Below are 26,749 nucleotides of genomic sequence, written 5' to 3'. Positions count from 1 at the left end.
AAAGCCAATCAATTTCTTGATGACTTATTTCCTTGAAATTTCAAGAAAAAAATGTCTGAATTGAAGAGGAGAGAAGTATGTCAACCTATGCCTGTAGCTGATTTTACAGCAATTCTCTTAAATGTCTACAAAAAGTCCTTACAGTAAATAAAGCAGCTGAGATTACAGTACTTATGCTGAGACCCCTGTGCTTTAAAATCCGATCACACAACTCGCCAAATGGTATTCCAATAGGTTCAGTGTATTAAATTTCAAGGTTACAGGTGCAATATCAACTCTGGAAAACTGAATGTAGGAGCACTGGCTCCATCTTAGACAGAGAAAGCAAAATTAAGATAGAAAGCTGAAAAGGTCTAATCTTAAGGTTGTTACTCAGAACTGCTTTTCAATCTGGCTCAATCTTTTTCAAGCAAAAACCATCACAATATTGTAATTAGCCTCCAACTAAAATAAATTAATTAATTTAAAAAAAGCCAATTTTGCAAAATCTGATCCTTTTAGTTGTGAATGTAAACTACATTTACTTTACTCACTTAACACATATTTATTGAGGGTCTATAGTGTATGCCTGTCTTTGTGCCAGAGGTTGGGATGTAAAAGCTGAATAAGAGCTGACCCTGGTCTCAAGATGTCAATCCAGTTGCAGGAGGAGCAGGTATAAAAATGAATAATTCCCCACAATGGGAAGAGAGCTACAGAAGTATTTAGAGGATATTTTTAAAGTGGGAGGAACTTAAATCCTTCAGAGATTTCAGGGAAGGGAAGGGAAGGGAAGAATCGGTTAAGGGGTGGGGACTCTGGAGCTGAGTTCAGAGCATGAGTGGAAATTGATCAGAGGGAAACGAAAGGCAAGAAAAACATTCAGCAGAGAAAAGAAGGACATGAGGAAGAGAAAGACAGCACAGGAACAAATATATTAACAGCGCACAGAAACTTGAGAAAGCTGGTATTAATCTGTGAACTAGGAGTTATTTCAGTATGAACATGGTGAGTGGGGAAGAGGCTAGAGTGATGAGCTGGGGCTTCTGCATCCTAGGAAGGGGTTTGATATGTCAGAGCAGTAGCAATAACAGGATAAATGTTAATATCAAAACAATGTCTGCCTTAGACACTGTTTTATGCACCTGGTATATATTAATTTATCTGTTGTAGTAGGAACTATGATCCTCACTTTACAGTCAATAAAACTGAGGCTTAAAAACATAAGTAACATGCCAAGGTTAGAGCCAAAGCCATGTTTTTGAATCCAGACAGTCTGGTTTCAGTCTAACCTCTCCCCCACTGCATTATATTGCTTGTCTAGGTAGCAGGGGCAGGCCAAGACGGGAGGTATGAAGTCTTGCTGATTTTATGTTCTAAAATGTCTCAAATTGTGGGATTTCCCTGGTGGTCCGGCAGTTAAGACTCTGTGCTTCCAATGCAGGGAGAGTGGGTTTGACCCCTGCTTGGGAATTAAGATCCCACATGCCACACGGTGCCACATGGCCAAAAAATAAAAATAAATAAATAAATAAATAAAATAAAATAAATAATGCCTCAACCCTACAAACGCTTCAACAAATGAATCCATTTGTTCATTCTTTAAACATTCACTCCTTCCCTTATCCACACATTCAGTAACCTTTTACCTAACCTCTAGGTTCTAGAGTTTCCAGTGTATAAAAAAACCTGGTCCCTATTCCTTATATGCAAGTCTATATTAAATATAGAAATAAAAACACATATTTTCAAAGCAACCCTGCAAATCCTCCCCCATCTTGACTCTTGGCTCTTACAACACAAGAACATATAGATAATAGGAAGAAAAGTGGACAAGATGAGGTCAACGTAGCCAAATACTTAAAAATTAAAAGTCTCACTGAACGTAAAATGCAGGCAGCAACTGATCCCAACAAAGAAAAATACATACCTCAAAGAAAGAAATAGGTGAAACTAATACAACTAACGTGCTGTGCAGGCATCAGGATTATGGATTGATTCCTTCCTAACATTTTTTTGTCCTTTTCTGCATTTTCTAAATGTTCTACAATCAACGAGTATATTTTTACAACAGAAAAGCATCTGATTACAATTGACAAATTACAGTCAGTTGTCTTAAGAGTAGACCTTTTACTTTCCTAGATAAAGCAATTAGGAATTTTCAGCTTCCACTGACAAAGATAACTGAGTATTTTTTCTAATGGAGGGAGAATGATCAGCACAATGGTTTTATTCTCTTCATGCAGTTTTAAAGAGATAAAGTTTAAAAGAGATAAAGGACATTGATTGTTTTTGTCTGTTTTTCTTATATAAAATAAATTCAAGTATCCTGTTAAAAAAATATTTAGAAAAGCATTACTGAGAAAGCAAAAATCCTTCCATAATCTTGCTCTCAGAGATAATAAAAATGTATACTATGCAATGGGCTCCCCCAGTGATTCAGCAGTAAAGAATCTGCCTGCAATGCAGGAGACACAGGAGATGCAGGTTCAATCCCTGGGTCAAGAAGATCTGGAGGAGGAAACGGCAACCCACTCCAGTATTCCTTACTGTAAAGTTCCACAGAAAGAGGAGCCTGGTGAGCTGCAGTTCATAGGGTCACAAAGAGTGGGATATGACAGAGCGCATACACATACACATACTATGCAATACATTTTTTTCTATTTTTCCTTATGAATACTTCTCTCTCTCTCTCTCTCTCTCTCTCTCTCATATACATATACATACATATATATATGTATCGAAATACTAAAGTTAAAAGACAATCATACTATATTTATTGTTCTGTTAGCTTGATTCTTTTTAAACTCAACAATGCAGTTCGTACATGCTTCCCCAGCAGTTGAGAAGGGCTATTTTACCTTTCTAATGGCTGCCCAGAATTCTTCCCACATGAACGATCTGTCACTTATTTAACTAATCCTTATTGAAGCACATTAGGCAGTCTTCAGTTTCCTGCTGTTGGTGGTGGTTTAGTTGCTAAGTTGTATCCGACTCTTGCAACTCCATGGACTCTAGCGCCAGGCTCCTTTGTCCATGAGATTTTCCAGGCAAGAATACTGGAGTGGGTTGCCATTTCCTTCTCCAAGGGATCTTCTCAACCCAGGAATCAAACCCAGGTCTCCTGCATTGCAGGCAGATTCTTTCCCAACTGAGCTAAAAGGGAAGCCCAGTTAGAAATAATAATCTAAGAGCCTTTACTATTTATCGTTTCATACTTCAGTAGTATCTTCTATGCACTAATTCCTATAGTTGGCGGAGTGCTAGGTGAAAAGATGTCCTCTTTATTGTCATGGATGTGGCCAAACTGCCATGAAGGGGCTTTTAAGAGAGCTCTGGTACCTAGAGGTTCACACGCTTACATGCAAACAGCATGCAGAGTGCGGACATTGTGCAGCATGTTCTAACCCTGCATGTGCGGCCAAAGCGTGCTTGGGGCTGAGCCCCTCCCTGCATCTCCTGAAGAAAGGGCACATCTAATACGGCCTCGGTCAAGAAATGGGGTAAAAAGGAGGATAAAAATAAATGTGACCAGAGAGCCCTGCAATAACTCTATTCTTTAAGAGCATTCCTAATGTGTGGCTCACTCATATTTCTACATTTATTCAAAGTACTATGATAAACCTAGACAGCGTATTGAAAAGCAGAGATATCACTTTGTCAACAAAGGTCCATATACTCAAAGCTATGGTTTTTCCAATAGTCATGTACAGACGTGGGAGTTGGACCATAAAGAAGGCTGAGCATCAAGAATTGATGTTTTAAACTGTGGTGCCGGAGAAGACTCTTGAGAGTCCCTCAGACAGTAAGGAGATCAAACCAGTCAATCCTAAAGGAAATCAACCCTGAATATTCATTGGAAGGACTGATGGCTGAAGCTGAAGCTCCAATACTCTGGCCAACTGGTGTGAATAGCTGACTCATTAGAGAAGACTCTGATGCTGGGAAAGATTGAAGGCAGGAGGAGAAGGGGATAACAGAGGATGGGATGGTTGGATGGCATCACCAACACAATGGACATGAATTTGAACAAACTCTGGGAGATAGCGAAGGACAGGGAAGCCTGGTGGGCTGTAGTCCATGGGGTCGGTTGCAAGAGTTGGACGCTACTGAGCGACTGTACAACAAACCATCATATTGCTCTTAAAATGAACACAACACATGCCCACATACAAATGGTACAAGTGAGACTCTTTAAGACTTAGCGTGGGCCTTGGGAAGGCAGCAGTACTAAACACTCCACTGGTAACACAGCACTCACTAGAAATCCTGGCCCTTAATTGGAACACAATAGTTTTCTGCAGCCAGATTACCTAGTGATGCCTTCACAACTAATGAGCTATTTAACCATGGTCAAATTTACCTTATTTATGCTTCCACTTGCTCATTTGTTAAAGTAATAATAAATAACAGCATTGGTGGATTTGAGGCTTAGAGGACGCAATACAGGAAGAAAAATCAGTTCGAGCTATTAGTAAGTCCATTTCCCATCCTCCACCTCATCCCCACCTCTGCCCATGTATGGTCTCTGCCACAGAGCACCTACTGAACCCCACTTGCTTTTCCATTTTCTGTCGTCTCATGATTATAATAATGCAGTGGTAAAGAACTTGCCTGCCAATGCAGGAGATCAAGGTTCAGTCCCTGGGTCAGGAAGATCCCCTGGAAAAGGAAATGGCAACCCACTCCAGTATTCTTGCCGGGAGAATCCCATGGATAGAGGAGCCTGGTGGGCTACAGTCCATGGGGTTGCAAAAGAGTTGGATAGGACTGAGCAACTAAAACAACAACATATATACCCAAAGAGATAAGGTGGCCAATACTATTTTAATTTTGCAAGCATGTCTTCAAAGGTATGGTAGTGATAAATGGTTTGATTATTAAATCACAGGTATGGTTGAAGGGATCTGCAAACATCACTACTGAGGGCAAATCTGCAGGGTTTCTCATGCATTTGAGGCTTTTCCAAGAAGGTTGTCCAACAACCCACACACAGAGGGCTCCCAGGGTTCCTCAGCATCATTATTGTCATTTCCCCATCATCACCATCTGGCACAGGAGGTGGCTGTGTGCAGGCGAGGTGTGCCCCTCTGCATTCTCCCCAAGGAAGCCAAACAGGTTTGGGACCCTGCACTTAACAGACAACTCAGACAACAGCTCTCTTCTGGGGAACTCTTGAACCATATGGGCAGTTCCAAACATTCTGTATCAACCCAAGCACTAGAGCCCTTCTGAAGTCTTCTTTCAGAAGTGCTTTGTCCCCTAGCCTAGGGTGTCAAAGGGGTCAAAGCCATTTGACCCCTAATGAACAGAGGTACCTTATTAACCATAAGCTAAGAGTATCGACATGAACAACAACATTTGGAAAATGGGAAAGAGGGAGCTTAAACTGAGCATGTCACAAATATGCCCTCCTCGTGGGCAAGTGGGCAGACAGCCCTCACCCATCTAGAGGCAGGATGTATCATGGTTAACCTCATGGACTCAGGCATCATACTGCCTGGTGTGAATCTTGGCTCCTCCCCTTATTAGCAATGTGAGTCTGTGTATGTTATTTAACATCTATACCTCAATATTTCCATCTGTAAAATGGGGGATGATAATAGATTTTACCTAATAGGTTCTTACATACTAGGGTTGGAATGAGAACTGAATGTGTGAATACACACAGTAAGTGCCTAGCAAATTATATGTATTCAATACTTGTTAGTGCTATGAACAGCCCATTCTGTAACAGCAGCTCCTGAGATCCAAATTATTGAGCATTCCCCTAAAGGGGGCAGTTGAGGTAAATGGAAAGTGCTTTTAAGGTCCATGGTCTCTTGCTGGTATAATTTGCCAAGGACACTTTTCCCACATAATAGCTCTGTGATGTTAAGCAAACTACCTAACCTCTCTGTGCCTCAGTTCTTTCATTTAGAAAAAGGGATAGATTCCTTCTTCAAGGGCTCAGTTCGGTTTAGTTCAGTTCAGTCGCTCAGTCGTGTCCGACTCTTTGCGACCCCATGAATTGCACCATGCCAGGCCTCCCTGTCCATCACAAGCTCCCGGAGTTTACTCAAACTCATGCCCATCGAGTCGGTGATGCCATCCAGCCATCTCATCCTCTGTCGTCCCCTTCTCCTCCTGCCCCCAATCACTCCCAGCATCAGGGTCTTTTCCAATGAGTCAACTCTTTGCATGAGGTGGCCAAAGTATTAGAGTTTCAGCTTCAGCATCAGTCCTTCCAATGAACACCCAGGACTGATCTCCTTTAGGATGGACTGGTTGGATCTCCTTGCAGTTCAAGGGACTCTCAAGAGTCTTCTCCAACACCACAGTTCAAAAGCATCAATTTTTCAGCGCTCAGGTTTCTTCACAGCTCAACTCTCACATCCATACATGACCACTGGAAAAACCATAGCCTTGACCAGACGGACCTTTGTTGGCAAAGTAATGTCTATGCTTTTTAATATGCTGTCTAAGTTGGTCATAACTTTCCTTCCAAGGAGTAAGAGTCTTTTAATTTCACGGCTGCAGTCACCATCTGCAGTGATTTTGGAGCACAAAAAAATAAAGTCTGACACTGTTTCCACTGTCTCCCCATCTTCAAGGGCTACAGGAGGATCAAATGTATTAATGCTTAACTGCACACCACCCAGCACACTGCTGGCTCATGATAATGGAGAGAAAAGGCTCTTTGAATGTTCCCTTTCTTCTCTTTAGTCTCAGAGCTGGAAATGCATTTCATACCTTCCTCCACTTTTCTGTTTTTCTTTTTCCTCCACTTTTTTCAACTCCTGTTTTTCTCCTTCCTGTTTTTCCACTTTTTTTTTTTTTTTCTTTTTTAACTACCAGGAAAGAAGAGGAGGAGAAACGAAAAAGCATCTTTCTGAAGTCTCATCATTGGACCTTGATTCATATTTCCCAAAGCGAGTCTCAAGATGTATTTAAACTTTCTGCAAGTTTACCACGCAGAAAATCCAATGGTTCTTCAACCAAGGTGTTCAGGAGAATAACCTAAGAACCTTGTTGAAAAGACTGACGCCCAGCTCCCCACTCAATCCTAAGTCTGTGATCTGGAGAGTGACAAGAGACAGGAGCCTGATCATTTAAATGAGCATTTGTTGTCAATCTGATAAAAGGAGTCAAAGGTTACACATGAGACCCGCAGTAATCTCAGAGAATCACTCTGAAAGGGGAAACATGTCTTAGAAAGGTTAAATACTATTCCTGAGATCACAGGGCCCCTGTGGCTCAGGGGCGGCCCGAGCCCTGAGGTCTTTCCTTAAAGCTACATTTCCTTGTCAAGATCAAAACACAGTATGATTCTTAACTTATTTTCTCCTATTGCAAATTTCAGCAGGTCATAGAAAACAGAAACACATCATTTGGATTACTTTATAAGGACAGGCATATGTTAAGCCAGATTTTGTCATGACTATTGCTGAAGTATACTTTCAGAGAACAAATTTCGTCTTCACTGATGTTTAAGTTGGGATTTAAAATACCAGTAGATGGGGAGGGAGGCGGGAGGGGGGTTCAGGTTGGGGAACACACGTAAATCCATGGCTGATTCATGTCAATGTATGGCAAAGACCACTACAATACTGTAAAGTAATTAGCCTCCAACTAATAAAAATAAAGGAAAAAATTAATTAATTAAAAAAAAATACCAGTAGAAAAATCAAGAGATCCTCGAAGCATTTCTAGTTACAAACAGCCTCAAATGGGTGGCAGGTAGCAGGCATGCAATAAATAACTGCAGAATAAATACAGTACTCATATGTACCGGGCTCTAGCGATGGTTGATTTTGGCTAACACACCAGTTCCTTCATAACTGAAGTCGACCAGAACCAGTTTTCTAGAAGAAACAGACCTTTAACTGATATCTAAAAAGATTAGAGAAAAGTCCAATGATCTTTTCACTTTTCTTTTAACATTAGGCTAAACATGAAATTTTGTTCTTTACAGAATTATTTTTCACCCTCTTTTGGCTGTGTGGCATGGCTTGCAGGACCTTAGTTCCCTGGTCAGGGATCAAACCTCTTTCCCCTGCAGTAGAGGCGTGGAGTCCTAATCACTGGACCCCTCACTCATTCTTTGCTGAAAACTGTAAATAGAGTTACTATAGCATTGCTAAATGTTATTCAGTAATAGCTGGAACATGTTTTTGGTTTTTTTTAGCATATTAGGTGTTCAACTTCCTAGCATATTTAGATGCATTTCATACTCAATACTAGTCAAACTATATATCAGATAAGCTGTTTTTGTTTATCTCTTGATTTCCTGGGAATCAAGGGTTGATCATCAATAATATCTATTCAGTTTATTGAATTAACCAACAATTAACTGAATGCCCTATGTGTACTTGACTGTAACACTGGAAATTATTTTTGAATAAAGAAAAGTGAGAAATATTTGTCCCTTTTTCAGATTACCCAAGACACTCAAATCAGAAATGAGGCACAATATTTCTTTCAACACATTTAAGTGGCACCAATGGCTCATCCAGGCTTCCCAGGTAGCTCAGTGCAAAGAATCTGCCTGCCAATGCAGGAGACGTGGATTTGATCCCTGGGTTGGGAAGATCCCCTGGAGAAGGAAATGGGAACCCACTCCAGTATTCGTGCCTGGGAAACCTCATGGACAGAAAAGCAGGCTACAATCCATGGGGTCACAAGAGAGTCAGACAGGACTTGGCAACTAAAGCAACAAGATGGCTCATTCACTATGCAACAGGGGTGATGATATTTACAAAACCATTGCAAACCACCCAGTGCTTCCAATGACAGATCATGAGGCTGAATCTTCTGAATATAAATCCATATTTAAATAGCTACACAGAGCTTCAGGGACTGTATTAATCCTCATCACAAGTCATCTTTCTTACAAACCAAGCATGCAAAAAGATAGCGACTTTGTGTGTATTTGAAAATAATAGCTGTCTTTTCCTGCCTATGTATTTTTCTCCTCAGTGGAAAGGGAAAACTGTCTGGGAGAAAGGAAGAATGGCTAGGGGCTAACAGAGAGGCTAGCACATTTGGCGGGAAGAATGTCCCCTGCACAGTGTGGAAGGGAGACTCATTCACCATCCGCCTACGTTCTACTGCTGAGGCTATGATCTCATAAAATTTATTTACTCTTGTAGCTGTGATTCAAATGATATTCCTTATACAGAATGTTCTTTCTTTTTTTTTTTTAGAATGTTCTTAAATTATCATACATGGTTAACAGAGAGCAGCCCAATCCTGTTATCTTATTTACTGGATCCTGTAACATCTCTTGATATTGTATGTAACTAGCTATCTGCGTATTACTTAGACAGAAAATATCAAACTGTAAATTCCTACAGATGAATCTAAAAAAATTACCCCAATAATGCAAGTCATAGTGTCTTACAACACCACGTTTTATAAAAGTTCTGAATCCTTTGACAGGTTATTAAACACTCTCATTTAGAAAGGAGCTCTTGACGTAAGAGAATTTAAAAGAACTCTACTTCTTTAAGATCAACAGGATTAGCAGAAAAAGCTATAAGAGAAATATCAAGAGTTAAATTTTTCATCCTTTTATTTTTTTTTATTAACAACAGAGTAAACAAATCATCAAGGAGACTGTTTCTTTGGACCTCGGCCAGCTAGGCAGTGAGAAATATCACAAGGGGTAATTGTATTTCTCTCCATAAGAGATGATGACCAACCATGGTTTATGAAATGTTTTCCTGACTCAGTAAATGCTGCGTTGGCTATACAGGTGTCTATCAGGCAACCCAATGCAATCTTGAGGAAACCCACATCTCAGAAAAAAAGGCTGTCATAAAGCCTTTGGTACTGGAGACATTCTACTTTCCTTATAGAATTAGCCAAAAACTCTGCCTTGGAGTAACAGGGGCTTGATTTACCCTCTTTGCTGAAAAAAATGAAAAAACTAGACAATAAATATGAAACAATAGTCTTCAAAACAGTGCACATCAGGCAGCAAAGGACTGTGAACCTTGAATGAGGTAAACCCCAACTATCCTCACTTGGCTGTGGAGGGGAAACCCGGACAGAGCAAGGTGAACTTCTGGAGTTGAGCAGATGGAGCTGAGAGGCTCAGGAAAGCAGACGGATGGGATTTCATGGGACAGAGTCGCACTGAGAGAGGGTCTTGAAGCTATGCAGAGGGTCTCACGTTCTCACTGTCGAGGGCCCAGGTTCCCTGATCAGGGAATTAAGATTCCTCAAAGCCATGTGGCATGGTCAATAAAAAAAAAAGAATAAACAGATTGAAGACATTAAAACAGTTATTATAACTATAGTCATACATTCCAAAAGTTATGTAGCTACAGGAAAGATTTTAAAACGATCCAAATCAAACTTCTGAAGATAAAAACTCCAAACAGGATGGGATAAATGGCAGATTAGATTGCAAAAGAAAGATAAATAAAATTGAACACACTGAAATGGGAATTATCAAAATAAACCCAGAAAGAAATAACTAAATGAAAAGAGCATCACTTAGCTGTGGGGTAACTTCAGGAGGCCAAGTATATGTGTAATTAGAATTTGCAAAGGTGGTATGTGTGGGGACAGAGAAAAAAAAAAAAAAAAAACAGTTGAAGAAATCATGGCTGAAATATTCCCAAATTCGATAAAAACTATAAACCCACAAGTCCAAGATTCTCAGTAAACACAATCATAGAAAGCATGAAAAAGAAAGCAAATTGTTCAAAGTAGTGAGAAAGAGAAAATCTTAAAAGCAGAGATGATTAAATTTTTACACACAAACAATGAGCATGTCATAAGGATCTGTAACACAACTGAAAATAAAATGTATGACATTGACAAGGTTGAGAGAGGAGAAACAGAAGTATACTATTATAAGTTCTTGTACTACCTGTAAAATGGTACAATATATAATAAACTTGAAGGTAGACTTGATAAACCCTAAAGCAATCACAGAAAACTCAAAACAAAGAGTTGTATTAATAATCCAACAAAAGATGTAAAATGGAATAAAAAACACTCAATAAATCCAAAAGGAAAAAAAAAAGGAACAAAGAATAGATGAGACAAACAGAAAACAAATATCAAGACAGACTTAAACTTAACCATATCAACAATCACATTAAATGCAAATAAAGTAAACAACCAGTTAAAAGACAGAGAGAGATAAATGGATAAACAAAATGGATAAAAGTATCAAGATGTAACTATAAGAATAGGGAAGAAGAAGTTGTCTGTAAGAAATACACTTTTAAAATGCAGACACAATATACAACTGAGATGGAAAAAAGACTTACCATGTTAACACTAATGAAAAGAAACATGAAGTGGTTATATTAATATCAAACAAAGTAGATTTCAGAATAAATAATATTATCAGAATAAAGAGGGTCATTTAATAAAAATAATCCAGAGGACACAGCATTCTTAAATGTTTATATCCTAATAAGAAAACTTTAAAATACATGAAACAAAAACTGATAGAACCAACAAAGAAGAGTAGAAAAATGCACAATCATAGCTTTCAGTATCCCTCTGTCAATAACTGATACAAGAAGTAGACATAAAATGAGCAAGATACAGTAGACTTAAACAATACTATCAAGTTGACCTGGTTAACATTTCTTAGAACATCCACCCAATGAGAGCAGAGTACACATTCTTCCCAAGTGCTCATGGACCATTGACCAAGGTGGAGCATATTCTGGACCATAAACAAGTCACATCAAATTTAAAAGAATTTAATTTACACAAAATGTGTTTTCTGATCACAGTGGATTTAATTAAAAATAAAGAGTCGTGAAAGTCTCCAAACTTCTGGAAACCAAACTACACATCTCCAAATAATGAGGAGCTAAAAGGAACTTTAAAAATATTTAGAAGTGAATGAAAATAAAACACAATATATCAGAATTTGTGGGATACCAAATGAGTACTTAGCAGAAAATGCTATATAGTACTATAAATAAATGCCTATATTAGGAAAGAAATATCTTTAATCAGAGATGACACCTTTCAACTTAAGAGAATGGTATAGGAAGAGCAAATTAAACCCAAAAGAAGAAAAAGAAAGTAATAATAATAGAAGATAAAAATAATAAAGATCATAGCAGAAATCAATGAAATAGAAAAAAGTTTTTTTTTTTTTAAACAAGAAAATCATTGAAACCAAAAGCTGATTCTTTGCGAGGCTCAATAAAGATAAACCTCTACCAGAATGATAAGAAATAAAAAAGAGGGAAGATACCAATTATTAGTATCAGGATCAAGAGAGGCAATATCACTATAGACAGCACATGTTAAAATGATAAGAAAATATGAACAACCATGGCTATAAGTGGGGCTTCCCTGGTGGCTCAGCGGGAAAGAATCTACCTGCCAAAGCAGGAGACATGCGTTTGATCCCTGGTCCACCAAGATCCCAAATGTCTCAGAGCAACTGAGCCCGTGTGCCTCAGCTATTGTGCCTCTGCAAGAGCCTGGAAGCTGCAACTACTGAGATCATTTGCCACAACTACTGAAGCCCGTGTGCCCAAGAGCTGCGCTCTGCAACAAGGGAAGCCACCGCAGTGACAAGCCCAAGTAGCCCCTGCTCACTAAAACCAGAGGAAAGTCCACGTGGCAATGAAGACCCAACACTGCTAAACATAAACAAATAGATAAGATGAATTCTAAAAATTAATTCAAAATGGATTAATAGATCTAAATATGATACCTAAAAGTCTACAACTTCTAGAAGAAAACACAGGAGAAAATCTTTGTGACCTTGGATTAGGCGAAGTTTACAGTGATACCATATTACAATCCCTAAGAACAAACTGATAAACTAGACTTCATCAAAATAAAAGTCTTTTAGTTTCTCAAAGACATTAAGAGAAGGGACAGCAAGCCACAGACTGGGAGAAAATATTTGTAATCCACATAACTGACTGTAAATAAGCACATAAGATACTCAAATATCATATATGTCACCAGGGAAATAGAAATTAAAACTGCACCCCTATCAGAATGACTAAAATGGAAAAGATGTTGATTTCATGTGTTGAGAAGAATATGAAGGAACTAGAAATTTCATAAACTGGTGGTAGGAATTTAAGATAGCACAAGTACTTCGAAAAACAGTTTGACAGAACCTTAAAAAGTTAATCCCATCTCCCACATGACCTAGACACTCTATTCCTAGTATTTACCCAATAAAAAAGAAAGAGTGTCAGATGTAAAGAACAGATTGTTGGGGAATTCCTTGGTGGTCCAGTGGCTAAGACTCTGCGCTCCCAATACAGGGGAGCTGGGTTCGATCCCTGGTCAAGGAACCAGATCCCACGTGCCACAACTAAGACTCTATGCAGCCAAAAAAAACCCAGACTGTTGGACTATATGGGAGAAGGTGAGGGTGGGATGATATGAGAGAGTAGCACTGAAACATGTGTATTACCGTATGTAAAACAGATGACCAGTGCAAGTTTGATGCATGAAGCAGGGCACTCAAAGGTTGTGCTCTGGGACAACCCAGAGGGATGGGGTGGGGAGGGAGATGGGAGGGGGGGTTCAGGATGGGGGGACAGATGTGCACCTATGACGGATTCATGTCGATGTATGGCAAAAACCACAACAGTATTGTAATTATCCTCCAATTTAAATAAATTTAAAAAAAAATGAAAAAAAAGTGTGTGTCCATACAATGACTTGTACATGGATGTCCATAGCAATTTTACTTGTAACATTTCCCAAACTTGCATAATCCAAATGTCCATCAACAGGTGGATGGATCATTTCAAAATATATGCACATATCAAATCATCATATTGTAGACCTTAAACTCACACAATGTTATATGTCAATTATATCCCAGTAAGTCTGGGAGGAAAAGGGAGAAATAGCCACACAGGTGAATGAATAAACAATGTTTTAGTTATACAGTGGAATATTATTCAACAATGAAAATGGAAAGGGCTATTGCAACCACTGAAGCCCGCAAGCCTTAGAGCCTGTGCTCTGCAACAAGAGAAGCCATTGCAATGAGAAGCCCAAGCACTGCAAACAGAGAATAGCCCCAGCTTGCTGCAACTAGAGGAAACCCATCCCCAGCCACGAGGACTCAGCACAGACAAAAATTAAAAAAAAAAAAAAAAAAATTTTTAAAGAAAAAAGGAAAGGGTTATTGATACAACATGGAAGAATCTAAAAGTAATTATGCTCATTGAAAGAATACAAAAAGATGGTCTACCATATGATTCCACTTATATAGAACTCTAGAAAATGTATAATCTACTGTGAGAAAAAGCAAATCTTTAGTTGCTGGGTATATTGACTATCTTGATTGTCATGATCATTTCAAGAGTATTACTTATATTAAGACTTACAAAATTATACACTTTAACTATGTTCAATTATATCTCCATAAAACTGTTTAAAAAACAACAACAAAAATTCTGCTCCTTGCCGAGTCTTACACTAATTAAAGCTGCATGTGTGCAGTGGGCCCCTTAACGTTTTGGGAACAAGGGGAGGAATATGAATGCAGGTGCCTCAAAGCAGTCTGCCCCTTCATCTTTCCAGGCCAGGCACCAACCAGTTGCCCCTCATCACCCCTCAGATATCAGGCGATATATACGGGCAGAGGGCGGAAAGGGGTTCCCACCAGCCCTGGAAGCAGGTGTGGGATCCAGATCCTGAACACTGTGAAGATAGAGGAAGCAGCTGGGCTTCAGCTGAACCTACCTTGGCCTGGGGACTCCCCACCCTTGCCTGGGGTGTGGTTTGAGGAGATCAGACTAGAGGAGGCCAGACTAGAGGCCTTTAAAGCAAAGTTTATCTGCAAGGAGATAAGATTAAAAATGGAAAATGCCTAAAACTTCCATAGCAATTTGACAGGCATGGCTGCAACATCCAAGCTGGGGTCATTTTTTCTCTCAGTTCACGTGTACTGAGTTTTATAAAAGCTGTGTGTCCTCCACGGTTTGGATACAAATGAAAAACAATAAAGCAAAACCCAGATCCTTTGCCACAGATAACTGAGACTCTGCTTTAAAACACGGGGCTCTGAGCAGAGGCCCCTGAGGAAGACTGGTTTCAAAGTAGGATAAATGTAGGGTGTGCTCTGTTAGAACAGATTTCTGGCCTGACTTTTGTGAGGCTTTGGTCGGGCTGACTGCTCCAGCTGTGTGTCCTTCTGGGTCACTCTGTGTGGAGTTATGAGCAGCACCACAGGCAGTGGTGATTCTGTGTATTTCCTGACTCAGAATTTGAGAAGAGTTGCCTTTTCTCTATTTTTTTTAAAAATTGTTCTGTTTTCTTTTATGGGGTAGGATACACAAAGGAAAAAGATTATGTCCTCTATTGCACATCACAGGGAACTCTGCTCAATGCTATGTGGCAGCCTGGCTGGGAGGGGAGTTTGAGGGAGAATGCATACATGTCTATGTATGGCTGAGTCCCTTTTCTATCCACCTAAAACTATCACAATGGTGTTAACTGGTTATACTCCAACACAAAATAAAAAGTTTAATAAAAAAAAGTAACATAGAGAATAGTATGTCTGTGTGAAACATAGTAAAGGATGAGAAATGTGAAGAAGAAAAAAAAAAGATTATGTCCTTTTCTCTCCACTGGAACGTGAAAACAAAGGCCCTGCCATGGCTCCCTCCGAGTCCAGCCCCGCCGGAGTCCGCCACTGACCATAGCAAACAGGGCCCTCACCTTGTGCACACAGGACTTTGCGTTCAGGAAAAACAGCTCCACGGTGGTTTTATCCTTCAGGAACGATATGCTTTCAATGTAAAACCTGGAAAACAGTACAGAAGTTTACTCCTTCAGATTCTCTTCCTTCTCTGCATGATTTCCTCTTGTAGTGTCTCTCAGAGAATTATGAGGAGCTAGGGAATGGCTGTGCTTTATTTTCCTTTTAAAAGCCATCTGCAACATGTATGCACACCTATAAGTATGTATGAATGTATGTGGATATACGCAGGCATGCAGATAAAGTCTTCTACCGTGTGTGGGAAGGTGAGCGAGAGAAAAATCCAAAATGGTCACCACCTGCAAATCCATCTTTATTCTTTCCTTTATTTTATTCTTTATAAATAAATACAATATATAAACAAATACATATTTATATAAAAATATAAATAAAATTAATTTTATTTTATTTTATTCTTTATTCTTGCCGCTCCTTTGACACACGTTCTGGGAGTTCTCAATACCTCCCACAGCTTCCAAACAAAGCCCAGGTGAGCTCTGAGGGCTGAAAGCGGAAGTCTGCTGAGAAAGCACCACCGTGTAACTGAACCTAGGGGCCCGAGGCTCCACGGTTTTCACACTCAGGTGGGTGTGAGGACCCCCGTTTACCTCGCCCCCGTGCACCAGGAAAGTTTCCATCACGTCCTTGCTTCCTTCACTCTCATCCTTCCAGGCTCCGGGCTTTCCCTTGGCTGGAAGCCAAGCTCCCCACTTAATACTGGCCTTTCTGATGCAAATCAGGGTATTCTGGGTCTCACTCCCTTTTCTGGGCCTTTGCTTGTTCCCTCTGTGAGGCCAAGTCCCTCCTTTGGGAAAAAGCTGACTGTCCTGAGGTGGGGAGGGGAGGAGAGTCCTGTGGAAAGCTGGCTGGTTGAAGGTAGGCCTCTGGGGTGCAGGAGTGGGCCAGGGGTGGAGGCCCAGAGAGGTTTTTCTCAAGTGTTGCAGCCCCACCTGATGAATAATGCATGAAGAGACTTAATACCCGAAGACAGCTCACAGCTAGGATCTTGGAAGAGAACACTGCTTTCAATGTGGTGAGAGTCAAGATAAACCCGAACTGAGGTCCCAGGGAGTTTTGCTCTTAGCTCTGCAAAATCGTGATAGACCTTGGGCATTTGCACTTTTTATTTATTTATTTTTCCTCCCCTTCCACAATAAGGAAACGTTTGAGAGATAAATACAGCAGCTTTAAGAGGCGGTGAAAGATTTTATCACTGAGATGGTAAAAATTATTTGAAAAATTCCACCCTTGGTGTTGAATCATCAAAGGAGAATAAATCCTTAATAAATAGAAAGAGAATAAATCCTTTCTATTTTCACTTACAAGGGTTTATGTCACTTATTAGTGAATTTAATGAAGAGTGATGAGTGTTAGGTGTGCAAGAAGGGAAAGTTAAGGATTAAGGGGTGGGGGGAGATGAAAAGTTGGAGGGAAAAACCAGCTTTGGAATCAAGAATGTAGAATATGGAATCCCAGTTCCATCATTTATTACCTGGGAGGCCTTGGGCAAGTTAGCTTGCTTCTTTGTGTCTTCTCTAAACTGCTCTTATGACTGCACTTACCTCACAGGGTTTTGGAAGAATTAAATGAGATAACATAAAGGGATGTGAAGCAACAAATAATAATGATTGCTAATAAAAATCCATTTTCTGGAATTTAATGCTACGTGGCCTGGCGGACGTGGCTTAAGCTTTGAGTCTAAGGTACTTCGTCTGTATGGTGGAGACAAGGATGGCCATCGTAGGGACTTTAGGAGGTGCCCAAAACAGCCTATGGATCAAAGATGGTTGGAGCCTCTTGTCCTGCCAGTGGTACCATGATGAAATTGTCCATTGCCTCCTGCTCCCTAGATTCCTGCAGAGCCTGGATTCCTATCTTTTCCGAAGCTTCGTTAGTCCAGTTTTCCTTCAATTCTGTTAGCTTAGCCATAATTGGTTTCTGTTGCCGGCAACCGGAGAATCCAAGTCAGTAGAGGACTTCCCACGAGCTACGGACAGTATGCAGGGCTCTATATGCATGCTGCCATTTAACTTCAGCAAAACCAGATGCCAGAGGTAGCAAGTTATTAACCCATCTTACAGATAGGAAAACCGAGATGCACACATAAAGTCAACTTCCCCAAGTCACCCAGGTAGAAAATGGGGGAGCCATGATTCAGATGAAGGCCTTTCAGACTTCAAAGTTCCTACTCCAAACAATATGATAGGATGCTTTCCTATAATAATAATCGCAATGAAATATAACATGGACACAATGCCATGGGACCCAAGGGAGCAATGCAATTAAGTCAGCTTATGAATCAAGAGAGAGAAGGCAGCCAAACTGAAATCCAGAAGACTCCGTGTCACAGGACACGCTGTCCCCAGGACAATTGAGCCCAGTCTTAAAGAATTCATGAGTTCATCAGGTAACGAAGGGAGGAAGGGCATTCCAGGGAGAGGGCATGTAAGCCAGGTCAAACCTCTTTCTGGTCTTCAAGAATTAAAAAAACCACATGCAGGGAGCTGGGTGGCTTAGCACCAAATCAACTTGTGACGTGTCCAACTCCGCACAGATAACTTCGTACTAGACATCTGGCTCCTCTTGTTTCTGAAGCCCGGGTCCCTGACTGTACCCTCGTTCCAGTAAACAGGTCCCTATCTTGTTTTCCAGTACTTTCTGGCAACCCGCCCTGTTGCCTTCTAACTTTCTGCCTAGGCGTCAGATTACCCACTCTCTGAACCCACAGTCCTCTCTCTCCCTCAAGGGAGCCACTGTGATGACTATATTTATGGAGGGTTTGAAAAATACATATGGTTCTCCAGGAGAATGGCTCCCTAGGCACACCTATCAACACGTTCTATGAACTGAAAACAGAATCTAAGGATTCTCAGTGAAATGAAACGGACTATCCCAGGCTTGTAAAATAAAGTCCTTTTGTTTCAGGGCGTTTTTTTTTTTTTTTTTTTTTTTGGTAAAAGGATACTGTTTCCCTTCTGCATGCTTACTGTGAATGATTTCACTAAGATTTTGCAAAGTCAAAGCCCACGGTTCAATTTTCAGCCTTGAAACAAACCCAAGCTTTTGGGTTAGGCATATGTTCTGGAGACAGACTTCATACAATTTAACAAATGTAATTTCTTGAGAATTTGCCTTCTTGAGGTTGTCTCTACTTTTCATGGTTCCCCCGTTAGCATTTTTCTCTCCTTGTTGATGGGACAGGTGTTCACCTAACCACTAATCAGTGATAACAGAACATCAACCTCAATGGCATGACAAAGTTGGAGGAGGGGCAGGCCTGTCAGCCAGATGATGATACACGTGGGTTGAAAAGCAGAAGACTCTGGTTGTTTAGGATGGGCTGCCCGTTAGTGGTCACTGTCACGTAGGTGGCCCATATTTTCCTCCTGTGTCATTTATTTATCATGATCAAAGGTCATTCCACAGGGAATTCACTGGTGGTCCAGTGGTTAGGACTCAGCACATTCACTGCCGTGTCCCAGGTTCAATCTCTGGTCAGAGAACTTAAGTAAGATGCCATAAGCTGTGAGGTGTGGCAAGAGAAAAAAGAAAAAAAAAATGTAGACAAAAAAATAGAGTCAACATCACAGAGTTGGGGAGATGCTAAGTTGAAGTCCAGCCCCAACACTGATCCATGCTGGGGTCTTGGGCCAAACTGCTTGGCCTCTTGTTGCCTCCCTTTTCTCATGTGTGATTTCAGTGGTCAGTGAGTGGTGATGATCATTATTATGTTTTTATTATCTGTCTACCAGGGAGACTATAACAATAGGTGTGGACTTAGTTGGGAACCTCTTTAAAACTTCAAGTGTAAAAACAAGAATGGAAATTCCAGTCTTTTGTCTAAGCTTCTTCTCTTAGGGAAGTAGGATGCTACAAAGGTGTCCATCTTGACCAAGAATGGGAAAACATTCTGAAACGAATATTCTTCTGACCACTTAGGATTTCTCCCCAGCTGAGCATATTTCCTTTGTTTTCTAGAATCTTTGCTATGTCTGAGTGATAGCATCGAAGAAGGCAAACTGGGCAGGAATGACTCAATGATTTCTCACTCTGCACAATGCTGACTTCGTGACTGGTGTCCCATGAGGGCTGCATTCAAACACCTTGTTCCCAGTTTCATTCAGCTATTGTGGGTAATTTCAGGCATTTACTGCAGCCACCTGCCTAAGTAGATTTCTATCAGGTTCTAATCTACATTCTGAACACAGAGATCTGAATTTATTGCTTATAATGACCCTGCAACCTCATAGTCCTGTTTTATGATGCACGCTGAAGACAGCGGGGTAATTGAAGTGTATCTCACTTTCTCCAAAGGATGATGCAGAACCTCTGAGTCCCCTCTGTTCCCTTTCATCTTTGGGAGGAGTGCGCTCTTAGAGAACTCCCGAAGGGAAGCATCATTGGCTCCCACACTGTGCTCGCCTGCCAGGAAAACTCCGCCTCACTTTCGGATTTCCAGGCAACCCTGGAAGTAGAGAGGGCCCTCCAGGTGAACCTGTAGAAACCTGCCCTGTCCTCCGCTCTCTGCATGCCTCTTTCCGAGTTCTCCAGGGAAAGGCTGGAGGCCCAGGAGGGTAAGGGCCTTGCTGTGACCAGTACAAAAGGGGAGAGAGTCATCTGCCCCAGGCAAGAGAAGTGTTGGGGTCCCATGGTGAATTCCAACTCCTTGCTTCACACTGCAAAATAGCCTGACCCTGTCTACCATGAGCCAAGTAGGGACAAACTCTCTGAGAAGGAGACAGGAAAAAGGAGAGGTTAATTTTTTTTAGGGAAGTGATGGCTAGGTGGAGTGACTGGTGGAGAAATGATGAAATCTTCCACCTGGTGTAAAAGTAAATGGGTCAGGGACTTCCCTGGTGGTCCAGTGGCTAAGACTGTGCACTCCCCATGCACAGAACTTGGCTTTGATCCCTGGTCAGGGAACTAGATCCCACATGCCACAACTAAGATGCTGCATGCCATAAACTAAGACCTGGTGCAGCCAAATACATAAATAAATAATTTTTAAAAATAACAAAAAAAAGAGTGAGTCAGACCCAAGCCAGACAGTTTCCATAGTCAATGACCATATAACACATTATGGAATGTTTTACCCCCGGAACAGGTGGTTGAGGCAGTTTTTCTTGTTTTTATATCATAAAAATAGTTTACATTTAGTGAGGGTCTTCGTGACATGTTAACATCCTCCAACAACCCCCCTGTATTACTGTCAGTTCCTGTTCCATCTTCTCGATGAGGAACAAAGTCCATTGAGACTGCCAAAGGCCACAAAGGTAATAATACACAGAAGAGTTAGGGCTAAAAGTCAAGAGCAAGGTGAAGGCACTGGTTCTTAAGGGATGAGTGAGGTACATCTGGTCACGTTGAAGACTTTTGGTTTTTGCTATTTTTTTTTAATTGGAGGATAATTGCTTTACAATGCTGTGTTGGCTTCTGCCTTACAAAAATGTGAATCACCCATAAATATACATATATCCCCAGACTTCCTTTTTTTGGATTTTCCTGACTTAGAGAATGTTACTGGCCAGGGATGCTGCAAACATCCCACAGAACAGCTTGGCTCCCTACGATGAAGAGTTACCTGGCCCCCAGGAATGCTAGCCAGAAACCCTGAGTTCACGGCCGAGCTTTGAACTTCTGTACCTACAGCCTTTTCACCCTTCAAAATGCTACTGCTATCTTCTGCCCTTTCAATGTCACACTGAGGATAGATTAGAGAGGAGACTGAGCAGATTCCCACAAACGCTGTCTGATATGTGATCCAGGGAGCATACAGAAATGTAATCCTGTAACAAAGTGGAATGGAGGGTCAGTCTGTGTTTTCAATGATTCTGTGTCTTTCTGGAACTCTCATATGAACGAGGATGGTGGATCCTCAAAGACAGAGGCTGCTTACCAACTGCCTGGAAGTTCAAGTATGGGTTAGGTCAGCAGGTCACAGTCAATATTAAAGCAACCAACAGATGCTTTCCCTAGGTCTGGGATAACGTTCAGATGGGTGTGTGGTGGTGGGCAAAGAGGCCTGGCTGGCTCACACATCTGCCTCAAATACGTCTGTTGGGCCCAAGGTAGAAGGAATCCTTTATTTCTCTGCTTTTAAATCACATTCCTCTGGAAGAGATGAACTTTCCTGTCCTCTCCTCACTGTAAATCACCTACTCTTTGACAGCTCTAAAATAACTCATGGCTACCCAGTCACAAGCAGAAAGTCAACAGGAACTAAAGAGCCTCTTGATGAAAGTGAAAAAGGAGAGTGAAAAAGTTGGCTGAAAGCTCAACATTCAGAAAACTAAGATCATGGCATCTGGTCCCATCACCTCGTGGGAAATAGATGGGGAAACAGTGGAAACAGTGTCAGACTTTATTTTTGGGGGCTCCAAAATCACTGCAGACGGTGACTGCAGCCATGAAATTAAACGACGCTTACTCCTTGGAAGGAAAGTTATGACCAACCTAGACAGCATATTAAAAAGCAGAGACATTACTTTGCCAACAAAGGTCCGTCTAGTCAAGGCTATGGTTTTTCCAGTGGTCATGTATGGATGTGAGAGTTGGACTGTGAAGAAAGCTGAGCACCGAAAAATTGATACTTTTGAACTGTGGTGTTGGAGAAGACTCTTGAGAGTCCCTGGGACTGCAAGGAGATCCAACTAGTCCATCCTAAAGGAGATAAGTCCTGGGTGTTCATTGGAAGGACTGATGCTGAAGCTGAAACTCCAATACTTTGGCCACCTCATGCGAAGAGTTGACTCATTGGAAAAGACCCTGATGCTGGGAAAGATTTAGGGCAGGAGGAGAAGGGGATGACAGAGGATGAGATGGTTGGATGGCATCACCGATTCGATGGACATGGGTTTGAGTAAACTCTGCGAGTTGGTAATGGACAGGGAGGCCTGGCGTGCTGGGATTCATGGGGTCGCAGAGAGTTGGATATGACTGAGCGACTGAACTGAACTGAACTGAACCCAGTCACAAACACTTTACTTTTCTTCCTTTTATTACACTTCACACTTGTATTTAAAAAAAATTGCTTACTGTGTTCCTCGTAGGAATATATAAATGGACAAACAAAAACTCATTCCCATAATCACTCTCTGTTGTTCAGTCTCTAAGTTGTGTCAGACTCTTTGTGACCCCACGGGCTGCAGCATTCCAGGTTTCCCTGTCCTCCACTATCTCCTGGAGTTTGCCCAAGTTTGTGTCCATTGAGTTGGTGATCCTATCCAACCATCTCATCTTCTGCCACCCCCTTCTTCTTTTGCGCTCAATCTTTCCCAGCACTAGGGTCTTTTCCAATGAGTCGGCTCTTCCAAACAGGTGGCCAAAGTACTGGAGTTTCAGCTTCAGCATCAGTTCTTACAATGAATTTTCAGGGTTGATTCCCTTGAGGAAATCACTCTACCCAGAGATTAATTACTGTTAACATTTTAATTATTTTTCCTACTCACATCTTTTACTTAAGTGCAATCCTGTGGTCTGCTTTTATCCCCTAGAATATGTTGGGAACATCTTTCTCTATCAATAAATCTTTCTTCACCAGAATCTTTACCTGTTGTGCTGTATTCCAAACATTTATCTTTCTTTAAAAAACAAGCAAACAAACAACTGGAATGACGTGGACCCATGAGTTGTAGTCATGATGCTTCCCTGAGTTAAACTCTTTCTACATGTTCCAGAAACAGGCCAGGGGGTGATAAAAGACTTTAAAAAAGTCTTTCAAAGACTCTGTGTTTGCAGCAACTTTGACTGAAAGGTAGCAGTGTTTCCCCACATCTCCTACCAGAAGTCTCCACACACGGCCAATTCTCTGCCCCAAGTGTCACACACAATACTTACTGGTACCTCTGAGAAGTCACTTACAGTCACTGAACATCACAAAGGTGGTTTGGAAAGAGGAGAAAAAGAGGGGGAAGAAGAGACGGAAGACCAGAAAGAAAGGAAAAAAAAGAAAGAGCAAGAGGTAGTATGATAAATGCAGAGCAGAGGGGGAAAGACCCAAGACCCTGGCTCTGCTGGAGCTGGGTGGTACCAGCCAGAGCCACCTCCTCCCCTGAGGGGATGGGAGCTTTTCCAATGAGGTCACACCCAATCCCCTCCCTAACCTCCCCACTTCTGATTTTTAAATGTCTGCCCGCTCACTATCAAGCTTTTCAAATGCTTACATCTGGGCTGCATTACCAAAGAGGCCTTTGTGTTTGTGGAAGATAATTTACAGCTGCAGATAAGAACTGGGGCCTGGAGGAGTCCCTTGGCAGCCTGGGGGCGTTTGGACTCACAGGAAAACAGAGGATGGGTTACATGAATTATGGGGCATCAATACACACGTGTCACACCTAGAGTTAGCACTTACCACTGAGATTTTGTAACTCAAGCAAAGACAAAGGTTTAATTCTGAAATTCATCAAGGGAGAACAAAGTGCCTTCACTTGAAATGTTTTCTTCCCTCCATGCAGAAGCTGCATGTGTTTCTGAGCTGCTCCCTGCATCCTGGGATATATTAACCAGGAGAATGTCTTCCCTGTAAATCTGAAGGATGCAAGTGGAATCAGTGAAATAGTGAAACTATGTTGTTGTTTGGTCCCTAAGTTGTGTTTGAGTCTTTGCGATGTGCCAGGTTCCGTGAGATTCTCCAGGCAAGAATACTGGAGTGGGTTGCCATTTCCTACTACTGGGTATCTTCCCAACCCAGGGATCGAACTCCCATCTCCCACACTGGCAGGCGGATTTTCTACCACTGAATCACTTGGGAAGCCCAGTGAAAGGATACAGGTCAAATATGTGCCCCAGTGACTGCCAAAAGGTTAATGCTACATTTTAATAGAGAGGAAACCTCTTCAGAGCAAAGTTTTATGGTATTTTTCTTTTTCATAAACAATATAATTTTAAAAAAAAATGATACTTTCTTATATTTGCATATTATTCTGCAAAGTTATTTTGTATCCCCTGATCTCTTTTTAATTCACAACCAACTTGCCCAAGATCACACTCACTATCTCCAGGACACAGTATCAGAATTTGGGCAAGGAAAGTGGAAGTTTTGGGGACTGGAGGGGTGTACTCTCTAAAAAATTTCCTATAGTGATTCAGATATGTGGCCCTTCTCCTCCTGGGGAAGCTCTGAAATGCAATGTACCTTTTCATCTTATGGCTTCTATTACAGTGATCATTTGTCCACTGTAGAAATGCCATCACTTACTGAATTTATCTTTACTGTTGGCATTTGGATATCTTTCTTTTTATTTATGTATTTTTGTTGCACTGCGAGATCTTAGTTCCCTGATCAAGGATTGAACCTGGGCCCCAGCAGTGAAAGCACAGAAGGAAATCCCCTACATTTGGATATTCTTAATTGTTAGCAATGCAAAGAGCAGTTATGCACATCCATCTGACACACTGCTTCTGTGGGGATTCCTTTCTTTGCGTGCACTAACCACTCAGCAAGTGTGTACTTTGGTTTCCATGAGCAAGCGACTCATACCTGCTGGTGGAAAGGCAGTGACCTTGAAATCAAAAGAGACCATGTGTATTTCTAGAGGCTTCTATGGCGACTATGTGTCCAAGTACAATCAAATGCTCGTTGGTTCTATTCTTCAGTGACTCACATCTGTTGTCACATCAGGCAACCTGGGGCGGGTAGCGGCAACGTCTGTTAGGACATAAGTTCAGCAGCGGTCCTGTTGACTCAGAAGAGGAGGCTAGAGACCCTCCGAGAGGCCAGTGACTTCACTGGGGTGGCTACTGTCCCATTCGAGAGACCCCTGAAGAACTGCATTCCACTCACTGACCTCGGTCAGTTCACTTATTTCCTTGAACCACATTCCACTCACTGACCTTGGTCAGTTCACTTATTTCCTTGGTGTATGCTTTTTGCTCTATCATTTCTTTAATTAAATTGAAGTACCAACAAGTCCTTAATTGGAATAATAACAAAGACTATTATGATCTCACTGCATAGTTGGCAAGAAGAATTAAGTGAATAATTAAAAACCTGATAAGGGCTTTTAAACATGTGAGTGGTTAAGGGAAAGTAAAGTTAAGTGATTATGGGACACTTGTGACATAAAGGCTGAAACTCAGAAACAGGCAGTAGGCGACTTCTGACTCCCCAGAACCTGCTTTGGAAAGACAGGGCTGCCTTTTGAATGGTTGCTCAGAAGGGAAGACTGAGATTTCTCCCCTGGCATTTTGAGATAAAAAATAGATCAGAGAGTAGTGGTCAAAGAACTAGCGCTTGTTAAATCCTCCGAAGATATAAAGCTCTCACTGAGTAGTCAGGCTACAAAAACACTACATGTGTGCACAGAGATGGAAGCACAGGGATGTTAGCTGCAAAGCACATCTTAATAAATCACTGGAAACAGACTACAAGCTTAATAGGAGCCTGAACAGCTAAATTATGGATGTGCAAAGAAGTAAATTAGACTTTTATATACCCAAGGAAAGACCTGCCGAAGCTGAAGCTCCAATACTTCAGCCACCTGCTGAGAAGAGCTGACTCACTGGAAAAGACCCTGATGCTGGGAAAGATTGAAGGCAGGATGAGAAGGGGGCAACAGACGATGAGATGGTTGGATGGCATCACCGACTCAAGGACTTGAGTCTGAGCAAACTCCAGGAGATGGTGAAGGACAGAGGAGCCTGGTGTGCTGCAGTCCATGGGGTCACAAAGAGTTGGACATGACTGAGCGACTGAACAACAACAACAAAGGAAAAATTTCCAGGTTAGGGGGAAAAAAAGTAAATCACCAAATCAGCCTTATTTTTCTCTAAGAAGGAGCGTGAATTGGGGAAAGAGCAAGGGAGAGGCCTGGTGAAGAATAAGTCTTCTTATTCTATACTTTCAGGAAGTTTGAAATGTTTACAGTAATAATATAATTCTTTGTGAAAAAAGATACTGATTTATGTTGAGCCATTTCCCCTATACAATACAAGATGAAAGTTTTTCTATGCTTGGACCCCTGCTTAATTACTAATGTGTATTTTTTTTCTTATTGCTGCTGGTCTGTGTTTGTTTTCTACTCCATTTCCATGGACACAGCACTCACATCACACTTCAGGAAA

General features: G+C 41.2%; 1 protein-coding gene across 5 annotated transcripts in view; it reads right to left on the bottom strand.

Annotated features, from left to right (window-relative positions):
- FRMD4B (FERM domain containing 4B) overlaps positions 1 to 26,749 on the bottom strand; it is a 347,554-nt gene that overhangs the window by 92,295 nt on the left and 228,510 nt on the right. For all 5 annotated transcript variants that reach the window (XM_065933299.1, XM_065933300.1, XM_065933297.1 and 2 more), the window contains one exon: positions 15,649 to 15,733. In XM_065933299.1, coding sequence (XP_065789371.1) covers positions 15,649 to 15,733 — 85 coding nt within the window. The remainder of the gene's footprint in view (positions 1 to 15,648; positions 15,734 to 26,749) is intronic.

Source organism: Muntiacus reevesi, chromosome 4, assembly GCF_963930625.1.
Source record: "Muntiacus reevesi chromosome 4, mMunRee1.1, whole genome shotgun sequence".
Lineage (NCBI taxonomy): Eukaryota > Metazoa > Chordata > Mammalia > Artiodactyla > Cervidae > Muntiacus > Muntiacus reevesi.
This window is presented reverse-complemented; position numbering and strand designations above follow the sequence as displayed.